Source organism: Fulmarus glacialis, unplaced genomic scaffold, assembly GCF_000690835.1.
Source record: "Fulmarus glacialis isolate BGI_N327 unplaced genomic scaffold, ASM69083v1 scaffold42105, whole genome shotgun sequence".
Classification (NCBI taxonomy): Eukaryota; Metazoa; Chordata; class Aves; order Procellariiformes; family Procellariidae; genus Fulmarus; species Fulmarus glacialis.
The window spans coordinates 7,587-19,450 of NW_009211846.1; the positions used below are offsets into that span (position 1 = coordinate 7,587).

At 44.1% G+C, this 11,864-nt stretch overlaps 1 protein-coding gene across 1 annotated transcript; it reads left to right on the plus strand.

Annotated features, from left to right (window-relative positions):
• Positions 1-6,171: 6,171 nt before the first annotated feature.
• On the plus strand, positions 6,172-7,122 carry GPR139 (G protein-coupled receptor 139; the record flags this gene model as incomplete). The annotated part of the gene is made up of 1 exon (XM_009577682.1): positions 6,172-7,122. A coding segment is annotated over one exon (951 nt), but the record flags the coding sequence as incomplete, so codon positions are not given.
• Positions 7,123-11,864: the final 4,742 nt, after the last annotated feature.

Genomic DNA, 11,864 nt, shown 5'->3' on the forward strand with positions numbered 1-11,864 from the left:
TGTCGCATTTACACGCATGTCACCAGTGAGCACGTACCAGGCCTCCCCACATCTTAGCCTGCCGTTCCTTCTGGGCCGTTCTTCTATTGCAGAAATAGCCCTATTTTATAAAGACTAGGGAAAAAAGCCTACTCCAACTTTCCAGGGAAGCCAAAAGCAATGCAGTGTAATTACACACATCTGCCAGACAAGTTACTGCACTTAAGACTGAGTGGTTGGCAAGGCTCAAAGTGAATACTGGCCATTGGCGTCTCCATGCCATTACTGCGTCCGTGCCCTCCAGCGGCGAGGAAGTGCTTTTGGCTGGATTAAAATCATTCTCTGGTCTCCATGACCCACTGACAGCTAGTGCCAGCCGCAGAGCAGAGTACCCCATTCACGGCATCCTTCCCCAGAGCTGCCTCAGCTAGTAAATGCTGTCAGGGAGAAAAAGGCCCCTGGAGGCAGATTTCCCCATCAGAATCTGGCCTCTGACACCAACTCATTAATTCACGTGTGACTTGCAAGCACAAGGCCATGCCATGTTTTCTCTTGCAGTCACCAACCCAGTTTCCCACGTATGGAGGGGGGTTTGGGTTGTCCTGGGCAGGAGCTTGATCATCCTCTACTTCCAGGTTCATTTTCACCCTCAGACCTGGCGTGGTCTGTCCCTGCACATGGAATTTCTAAGCACAAACCACACGAGAGCCTTCCTATAAGGTATGAAACCCCCTCCACTGGCAGTCTGCATCCATGCCTGCCGTAGCTTTTGTGATGCTCATTTTTTGGCTTAAATCCCTCTCCATCCCCTGGGAGATGATGCAGGCACTGTCAGAAGGAGCTGACGGCTCTTCCCCCCCGAGGGTGAGTGGGTGCGTGCCATTCGGCAGTGCTCAGACAATTGAACAGATAAATCAATTTGTTTTAAAAATCAGTCCTCACAGGAACTCTCAGGGAAGGAAAAACTTGTATTGCACTAATTATATTCTATAAAGTATCTCTTTACGCTTCACAACGGTTTAAGGACGGATCTTGGGATACAATAATAAAAGAGAAGAAAAAATTGCATTAGCCATGAGCGGGCACTGTTCGCAGAGGTTGCCCCCATCTGCTGTAGTGTTGAGTTTGTTTGTCCCATACCAGCTGTAAGAGGAAAACATGGAACTGCCCTATCTTCTTTAGGAGCAAATAGCATCTAGGGCTCATTTTAAAAGACCACATAACCAGCTATAGCCAACATCAGTAATAAACACGTTTACTTTGCCACAGCATTTATTTTTAAATAATTCCTGTTACATACCCTCTGTCAGAAATCACCCACTGTCATCATCTTCTCCAGAGAGCTCCCACACGAAGTAAGGGCTGAACGCCATCCTCATCTCCAATCTGGTAACTGCTGGGCTCCCAATGGGAAACTGCTGTTAGTGACGGCGGTCAGACCTGGCTGCTGGACACAGTACCTGTTCACCTTTTAATGGTGCCTCTAACTTGGGGGAAATCATCTATTCCCATTAAGCCAAAACACCACTTTTTTTTTCTCACTATATATTTTTAGCATATTGTACTTACAGTCTCAGAGTTTCTAAATCTAAAAAGGAGGTGTTACTAGCATATTTTTTAAAGCAATTTAAAATATCCCGTGTGTAAACAGTCTCTCTCTGCCAGTCAAGTGACTAACGCAAGGCCTGCAGAGTAGTTTCATACATTGCACAATAATTTGTAGGGATCCTAGCAACAACTGTATTCGGTAAAAGGTGTCCATTATATTCAGTGACCTCGTGTTTATCACACTCAGTAAGCGACACTCATAGCTACTTTGTTTAGGTAGTTTATGGTGCCAAACCACCGAACCACACAGCGGGCCTTATTCCCAGCGCAGCAGTGCTACCACTTGTGTTGTAGAGGCTGTTTCACTGCACAGGCTGCTGCGAACATGCAAAATGCTGTCAATAAAAAAAAAAAAAACCCACACCAAAAATACAAAACCAAAACCCAGAAACAAACCTATTTCTTCTTTAGACAGATACAATTGCTCCTGCTTAAGCTCACACGCAGTGATAAGTCAGTGGAAGGAGCTCTGTGAGTCCCCTGCAAAGACCGCGGTTAGGCACTATTTGAGCTACAAGTATAATCCACAAAACAAGAAGCTGGGGAAAAAAACTGTGCTTTTAGGTCACGGGCACTGCTTTGAGGAGGCACAGAAGGCTCCCCGGGCTCTGCAAGCAAGGCAGCATGGCTTTGGTATGGGAAGCAAACCCAAATCCACTTGAGAACTGAGGTTACTCCTAAAGGATGATCCCTCTCAGATAATGTAGGACCTCCAATGGCATGAATTTCAGTGCTACGATTTGTACTCGGAAGCTGATAAAATCAGAGGCGATGTCAAAGGAGAGATATAAGTGTCCCACGATGAAGCCTGGCTGAGTTAGAAGGTTGCTGTATTTTGAGCAGCATGGACCAATGGTGTTTGGGTGTCGGAGACTTCAGATGCTGTGTCTCAAAGGCATCCTCGTGACTGAAGGGAAAGAATCGAGACTGCCATTTCTTATAGTTGTTTCTCATCATCTGCTAGTGGCATCTCAAGGCTTCAGCCAGCTAGTCCCTAATCAAGCCCTGGTTCTCAACCAGATATTTATAAATTCAGAATACTGCACTGCAGCAAGCGACACTGGCATAAATTCCCATCTGTCATCCCCTAATCAACTCCCAGCACAGTGATCAATCTCTTTGAAATGCAGATGATCTTAACTACTTAGTATCTAGAAAAAACACGGTAAGAAATGGGCAGTATACCATCCAGGACAATTTAGGGGCACTAACCTATCCAGCAGCTGTAGCTCCACGTACGTTACAGTAGAGACAGATATTTTTGTATCTTCGTCATCATCTCTGCCATAGTCCTCATCACTGACTACAATATTAGTGCAAGAATTAGGGTAAACAAGGTTAAAATGTGATCGCAAATGCTCTTCCATCACCTTTCACACGCAGTAGGTAATTTTTGCCCACAGGAGAGCTTGCGGGGCACTCAGTAGGCACCCAGGAGTCACCGAGATGCTGGCACAAGGACACGGTTGTTCACGCAGAGCAGTGTTCCCGCTCATTTCCCATTTTACTGAGCTTTAGATGGGAAGGACACTTTGGTTTGAGGATCAACTTAACACTGGCTAGGAAACGGGTGAAGGACTGACACTTATCTGTAGCTTATCTTCGCTTTCCCTATATAACACGCAGCAGGAAAAATACTCCCAAACCCTGTGGTAAGACACTGTCATCCTGGCAACTTTCTGCTGTACCCCAGTATATATCTTTTCACCAAATAAATAATATTACTATATTTCGTATCATCCAGCCAGAAAAAGCCCTAATGTGATCCCAGGGAAAGCATTTCCAATACCATAACCCTTGCAGAAAAATTGGATAGAGCTTGCATGTACTTTGTCAGATCCATTTTCTAACCCGGCTCACCAAGCAAAGCTCGCTGGCATTAAACAAATAACTTGCATTTCAGTACATGCTGTTACTGTTGTTGCTGGGAACCCTGAGAAAGGTGGAGGAAGAGAGTACAGAGGAAAGGACTGCTCATAAATCTGCTCCTATAGGAAAATGGGAGTGGGGTTAGAACCAAACCGCAGGACCCCCACAACGGGCAGAGGGGTGGGGAGCGGGGCTGCAGTATCTGGACATGGCGTGGCTTCAGCATCCCTGCAGGAGCTCCTCTGACAGTCAGGCCGGAGTTACCAGCAGGGACCAATGTCCTCAAGCATCCCCCTTGCTGCACGCTGGCTCCAGCTGCTGCTGCTGGAGTGAGTCAAATCCAGAGGATTTAAAGAGAAGATGAACCCCATGGGTCACATCCAGTATCTGCAAAGCCGAGCCACTCAGCCTGGCTGGCCAAATCCAACAGTGGCTGCACAGTCATGATAAACACTCCGGCTTGAGGATTTCCTTGACAGTACATCACTCACTGTACCTCTAGGGCTCATCAGCAGGCACCACGGAGGCATTTCGTAAGCAAGTAAGTGAAAAATGACACAGCGGTTCTGCCTATGTCACCCCCTGTCCCCCACATCTGCTCTGAGCTGAAATCAATGCAGTTGCACCCATGGTAAGAGAGGGCAGAACTGGAAAAAATTCCCCTGAAGGTGATTTGAGACGATTTGGGAAAATTCCCCTGAAGGTGATTTGAGACGATACTGTTGAAAAGATCATGCTTCTTTTTTATTTAGGAAAGGAGTCAGGTGGTTGTCATGTTTGGTTTAGTTTTGTTCCAAGATACAAAATTAATATATTAAGTTAATACAAAAATAGGTGACACTTATGAGGGCTATTACTCAAGATCATTCACTCTGCTGCAGTTCGTTTCCCTCGTGGCAGAAATCTGCTCCCAGACAGCAGGCTCTTAAGGCATTTATGAAGGAGGAAGTTTTCTCCAGTGCCAAGTAAAACAGTTAAAAAAAAAAAAAAAAAAGAGCATTTTCAGTTGTAGTCATATGTCCTAGGTCATCATTACTTTAATGTCAGCAACTTCCCTTCTCTCTGATTTAAAGGAATCCTTACAATTATTGTTGATTTGTTTTGGGAAATCCATCAAAGCTGGCAGAAATGTTTGAAGCACTGAATGCACAGAAGAGGTGATTTATAGAACACTTACGAAAATGTCAAATACAAACATTTGGCAGTCTCTTATACAGTAAACTAGAGCTCTGATTTTTAAGTACTACTTCAGGTATTCTAGCCAAGCAATATAAACTTCTGATGGGAACAATCTTGCCTGTCTCATTCTAGCCATACCACTAGTAGGAATAATAGGATTTTTTTGTTCCAATTCAGGATTACACAGTAAGTTCTAGTTAACAGGAGCAAGTAGTTAAAAGTTTGGCTACACCTTAGTGCTCCAGGAGAGCTCTCAAGGGCTGTTTGTATCCATGGTGGGCTAGCTCTGCCTGGCCAGGGGCTGTAGGACCAAGCCCTTCCTATAGCATCCATTATAGCACTGGTTCAAGCAGCTTTAGAAGACTGAAGCAAACCAGACAGTGAAACAGCAGAGACAAGGCACTTGAGCACTTCACCACAATATTATTTAAATATCAAGCAATACATCCGGGCACAGTTTAGGTGATGGGTCTGTATTGTGGCCAAAGAGTTGCAAGCAGATGCTTTTTCAGGAAACTCAGGGATGTCTACACTTGGGCTGAATCAGAACATCCACCACATCTGATGTGACTAGCAGTGTTTCCTTAAAGGCTCAACTGTATCACTCCACAGTAAAAACACCTTGTAGTTCAAGAAGGACTTCTAAAGAGGAGCTCTGGATAAGCAAGCAGGTCTTTATGGAGCAGATCATTCCAGTGGTGGGAAGGGAGGCTCTTCCCCAGAGCCCATCTGTAGGAGATAAGTCAGACAGCAGGACAGAATTACAGGAGACTCATTCTGGGCAGAGCTGAAAACTTCAAGAATGCTGTGAAGGACCTCCAGCTCTCAGGAAGAGCTGAGAACACGTGTTTCCCTGGAAGTCCTTCTCTTAATCAGGATCCCAACTCAGGCAAGAGAAAATTACCTAATCCAGGTGGCTTTGATTTCAGCTCTTTTTAGCTGGAGTTCAAAACTAAAAACAGGCAGGCACCGTGAGCTGGGACGAGGAACAAAATCTCTCTCCAATGCCCACTCCGTCCTTCTCATTTGTCACTTGTAAAAAAATGTAAAAAAAGCAAGGGGGGAAATAAGAGTGCATGTGTGAGATACTAATTTTTTCTACTGCTGCTCCCTCCTGCTACCCCTGCCTGCACATGGGCAGGGGTCCCAACACCGCCTGGCCAGGATGCTCCCGCTGTGTCCGCAGTGGCAGCGGGGCCGACCGGAGAGCAACAACGACAGAGCCAGGGCCATAACTCTACCTCTACACCTGCTCCAAGGAGGCAGCAAAGGGCTGCCACCTAACCCTATGTCTGGAGTGAAGGTCTGGACTTCCTCTCTGTCCTTCATCCTGGTCTGCCAGGACACTGAGGGACAACATATCCCACAGCTAGGAGCAGGGCCACATGCTCCTCTCATTGCAGCAGCTTCTCTAAGGGACCCAACTGTAGCGTTTTCTTTTTGGTTTCTTGGGTCTTTAATAAAGGTGGTCATGGTGCTAAGTACTTGAACAGAGCTCAGAAAAGCTAGTGTTACATCTTACTAGCCTAACTCTGTGTTTCTGTCTCCACAGCAAACATCTTGACAGTCATCATCCTTTCCCAGCTCGTGGCTCGCAGACAGAAGTCCTCCTATAACTATCTTCTAGCTCTAGCTGCTGCTGACATCCTGGTTCTCTTCTTCATCGTCTTTGTTGACTTCCTCATGGAAGACTTCATCTTAAATAAACAGATGCCTCAGGTACTGGACAAAATAATTGAGGTCTTGGAATTTTCTTCCATCCACACCTCCATTTGGATTACGGTTCCACTAACAATAGATAGGTACATAGCTGTGTGCCATCCACTGAAGTATCACACAGTCTCCTACCCTGCTCGTACTCGAAAAGTCATTGTAAGTGTCTATATCACCTGCTTTTTGACCAGCATCCCCTACTACTGGTGGCCCAACATTTGGATTGAAGACTACATAAGCACATCAATGCATCACGTCCTCATCTGGATCCACTGCTTTACTGTTTACTTAGTGCCCTGCTCCATCTTCTTCATCCTGAATTCCATCATTGTGTACAAGCTGCGACGAAAGAGCAATTTCCGGCTGCGAGGGTACTCCACAGGGAAAACAACAGCCATTTTGTTTACTATAACTTCTATTTTTGCCATACTTTGGGCACCAAGAATAATCATGATATTGTATCACCTCTACGTATCACCTATAAACAACAGCTGGGTAGTACATATTGTGTCGGACATCGCCAATATGCTAGCACTGCTGAACACTGCAATTAATTTCTTCCTCTACTGTTTTATTAGCAAAAGATTTCGCACAATGGCAGCTGCCACGCTGAAAGCCTTCTTTAAGTGTCAGAAGCAACCTGTGCAATTCTATACAAACCATAACTTTTCCATAACAAGCAGCCCTTGGATTTCCCCGGCCAACTCTCACTGCATCAAAATGCTTGTTTACCAGTATGATAAGAATGGAAAGCCTATAAAAATATCACCATGAAAAGGGCAATAGTTGGAGTTTCTGGGTGCAAGTTCTTTTCAAGTGGTTACATCTTCAGGATGTAATTTGCTGAAATGGCTGTTTTGAAGAGTGGTCATTTGATTTCATTTCCCTGGGAGACCGAGGGCAGATCAGACTGTTAGGAGAGAAACAGGAGCACTCGATTTTAGGAGCAGAAGTGAGAAGGCAGATGCCTCCACCTCTTACACAGCATTTTGAATACGCTTCAGAGTTCAAGTCTTAGTGTTCAGTCGCACTCGAACGTTTTGCATCCCAGCACCAGTGCAGTCCAAAGTCATTGGAGGGGGCAAGCCACAACAGTGTTTAATTACAACTTTTCAAAACACAACAAAACCTTACTTGACCATGCAGTTAGCTATTGACAGAGCAAATGGATGCTTTTATGTACTGTGGAAGGTGCCATTTCTGGTGTGTGCACTTGCCAAAAATGATGTGTTGTTTCTGACATGAAATACCACCACACGCAGTCTTGCTGTCGACCTTGTCGCAGGAGGCAGCCTGTGGGACACGAGCTGTGACAAGCCCTTTCGGGCTCATTTGAACAAGGCTGGAGGACAGACCTAGTACCTGTTGCAGCCTCGGCATGGAAAGCAATCCTGCAAGCTGCCAATATTCATATGTTTTAAGTTGTTATTTAAGAATGCAACCGAGACGGGAGCTGGAGGGAGGGAGGTTTCGAGAGCCAAGAACAAAAGCAGCATCTTTTCCCAGCTATTTCAGTTATGGTGTCTGAAGACTTTCAAGCGCGAGGCCAAGTCCTGCCTGATGCAGAGCTCCCACCGAAGCTGCTCCTGTGAGGTTTGGAGCGATTACAGCCTTCAGATTCCTTCTTAATCAGTAAAGATTCTTAGTTATCCCCTGTGTTCAGGCCTTTAGGGATTAACATATAAAACCTCAACCTAAGATTTTCTCCTGACAGATTATGCCATCCTATTGCCGATTTGCCATTTAATTGTTAAAAAAACTATTTGTGAAAGAAATCCATTAAATCCATTAAATACCAAACAGCAGTAAAAACAGATCAGCTTGGACTGGGGCTTTTAAATATTTACCTTATTTAAAGTAGCTTAGCTTCTCTTCCTTCACACTCAAAAACCAGCATCCCAGCAATGCTGAGTGTAGAAAATGAAGAGAGAAGAGATTTACAGGAAGGCTGAAAATGCATTTCTTTTAATTCCTCTCCTTTTCAGATCTTGGCATGTGGTCTTTGAGCCACGTACCACAACCTTTTTACTTCTGTATTGGGCACTTAATGCAGCCTTACTGAAACGTGAGAGCCGACTTCCTTGCATGGTGAACACGAACACAAGCACAACGTGGTCAGTGGACACAGCAGCTTCTCAGTAAGTGCAAGTAAAAAGCAGGCCGGTGCTAGCACTGCGTTTGTGCCTGTGCCCTTCTCCATTGCCAGTGGGGAGCTCGTGGTGACCCAACATAGTGAGGTCCCCTGAGAAGGGATCCAGTCAATCCCACTTTGGTGGGATCTGAGTGCTGAAAACATCTCTCAAACCCACGGATGGCTCAGCTTTGGTGCATTTCCCCTAAGAAACACCCAGTTTGCACAAGTCCTGCTGAGGACAACAGCCTGGTTCCCTTCTGCCACAAAGGTTGCATTTGCACACCAACTCATACTGGTGTCCTGCAAGAGCAAAACCCACACCAAATCTGAGCATGCCTTCCCCAGGAGGGAAGGGCAGCAGAAGGCACAAGCCATGAAGACCGGGCCCCCAGGCAAAGGCTGGCTCATGCGTGGAGGGGCTTTCTCAGGAGAGGTTGAGGCTACTCAGGTCGGTCAGGAGCGGCAGAGGTGGGATGCCCAGTGAGCACGTACCACCTGATCCTCTCCCACCAGCAGAGCTGTTGGGCTGTGAGATCTAGCTGGCAGCAAGAGCTGCTGGGCACGTCTCTATGAGGTGCTGGAGCACCCCATGGACCGTGCTGGTTAGAGCAAGGAGAGGGGCACGTCTGGCGGAAGGGGGAGCTGAGAGAAAAGCTGACCCTTCCCACCCTCACCCACCGAGGGGATGCTACCCACCTAAATCTCCCCAGATTCAAAGGGAAATGAGGAGCCCCCTCATTCCGTAGGCTGATCCCTGTGATCTCAACAAAACTTCACACTTACTTGCAATAATAAAGCGTAAAAGGGATGCTCAGCCTTGCTGTATTTGTCACAGCAAGGTTAAGACTATTGCTCCCTTTACCCGTGTTTTACAGAAATTAAGTTTTGTGGCCATGCCTTTTACCCTCCTCTCGGAAACCTCTCTCTGGTCTTTGTCAGTTGATAGTAACCAAAGTTACCTTATGAAAAAGGTACTGTATGTTTCATTTTGGGAAAACACTGTATTTATAACTTATTTTTATTCTAAATTTGTTATGAGGAATGCTTGTCTGAGTTACATGTGAATGAGTCTGAAGTGCAATATCTATATAGATAAGTGGTTCATTTTTGAGAATGTATCTATTGAAAAAATTATTTATACAAGAAATTCACTATTCTACTTAATATAATAGTAACCTTACAGAAAACAGTGAATGTTTAGGGCTTTTATTTATTAAAAAATTTCAATTAAGTGCATGGCATATGCTGCCATTCACATGGTGTGATTTATTAGTTTTTGTAACAATGTTTATCCTGCAAACTAGCAGTGTCATCTGATTTTTCATGTCCTGATGATGTATTTTTGTAAATTACCATATTTAAAAACAAAATCTTTCTGCGTGAATATTTTATTTCCCACTAAAAATAACTCATTAAATTGTTGTAACTTCATTTGAAAAAAAAACTCGCAACCCTTTTCCATATCACTTTAGAAATGACAAGGTACAGTTTTCATGTACAGTGAACGGGTCATTTCACTTCTGATAATTTAGGGCTTTAAGAGCTTACTTCCAAAGCCCCTTGAAGTCAAAGGGAAGTTGCTTATGGGTTTTGTGGTTGGTTTTTCCAATCCCCATCAATTTAGGAGGGCTTTGGATCAAGCTGTATCTTGTTAACAGACATTTGAAGCCTTCTTAGATTCCAGTTTGGATAATAAAGCCTTGACTCTTTAGTCTGCCATATGGGAGCTGCTGTTGATAATACTTGCCTTATTTTTCGTTGTGAAGCATCTTGCAATGACTGTTGCTAATTAGCCAATGTCTTGCTGTATTATTTGTACCTCCTAATTTTCCAATAGTAAAAACTTAACCAAGCACATATAGTGTCATTATTTAGGAAAAAAGTATCCTGGAGACAAAACCATCTTTGTTGTGGAGATGGTCTTTTGTACTCTAATTTATATTTCAAATATCTACAATTAGAAAAAATAAGCTGTGAATGGACAGTTTTACAATTACTTATAGGTATACGTCCTTGAAGACCACAGCTAGGAACAAAATACTTTTTAGATGGTATATAAAATTATGGGACCTATCACCTATTTAAATTGTGAATATTGATATTTTCATAAGTAGACAATATATTGTGTTTGACAAACTTGTTTGTATTATAATAAATTATGAGATGGTACATAACTTACTACTGTGTTTGGAGCTGTTGTTTGATTTTAGATTCTTATGATATACTTTTGATTTATAGGTACTTATAGAATCATAGAATCATTAAGATTGGAAAAGACCTCTAAGATCATCGAGTCCAACCATCAACCCAACACCACCGTGCCCACTAAACCATGTCCCTAAGCGCCTCATCTACACGTCTTTTAAATACTTCCAGGGATGGTGACTCCACCACTTCCCTGGGCAGCCTGTTCCAAGGCCTGACCACTCTTTCAGTGAAGAAGTTTTTCCTAATGTCCAGTCTAAACCTCCCTTGGTGCAACTTGAGGCCATTTCCTCTCGTCCTATCGCTAGTTACTTGGGAGAAGAGACCAACACCCACCATTTATGATATACTACAAGTAAGACCAGTCCTTGGCAGCCATTACTCAGTAAAACATGGCCTTGGATTATGGGTGTTCATTCATTTGTTGAAAAAAAAAAATCTGAAATATAAGATGTATAAATTATTACTGGCCCAATTATTTATTTTGAACCAAAGTCCAGCTGTTGTAAATTAAGTTTAGCTGTTAGAGTCAATGAATCCCTATCTCTAATACCAGTGGGAAGTTGGACCTGAGACAACTTACACCTGTGCACAGCGGGTGCGGTGCCAGGAGATCAGGCAGCTGCCCCCCATCATTGCAAGGGATGAGATACCCAGACAGTCAGGCCCAGGAGAGCAAACCACATAACCCTAATTCCCACCATCAATCAATGACAGAATTAATGGCATAAGCTTCCCTGCAGTTAGGCTCTACTCAGTCACAGGAGCCAGGGCAAATGGGACAAATAGTTTGATTCAAATTTGAGAACAAAATGGGGCATTAAAAAGGAAATCCTCCCAACCCACTCTCTCCCTGTGGATGCACAGGGTCCACATGTTTTACAGGGAGGGACTCAAAATGAGAGGCCTTGCAAAGACAGAAGGGGACCAGAATTCTGGCAATGAGCATCCAGAGCCCCCGCTCCATCAGCTCTTCCCAAACATTTTGGATTTCATGCGTTCTGAGGGTAATTCAGCCTGTTGCAGAGATAAGGATCCCTCAGGAAACACCGAACTTACAGATCTATATATTGTTAAATATCTGAACATGATAAATATACCTGTTGCCAGAAATAGAAAGTGCAAAAAAGGAACTATGATGAGAAAATACAAAATACTAGAGATAGAAAGTGGATTC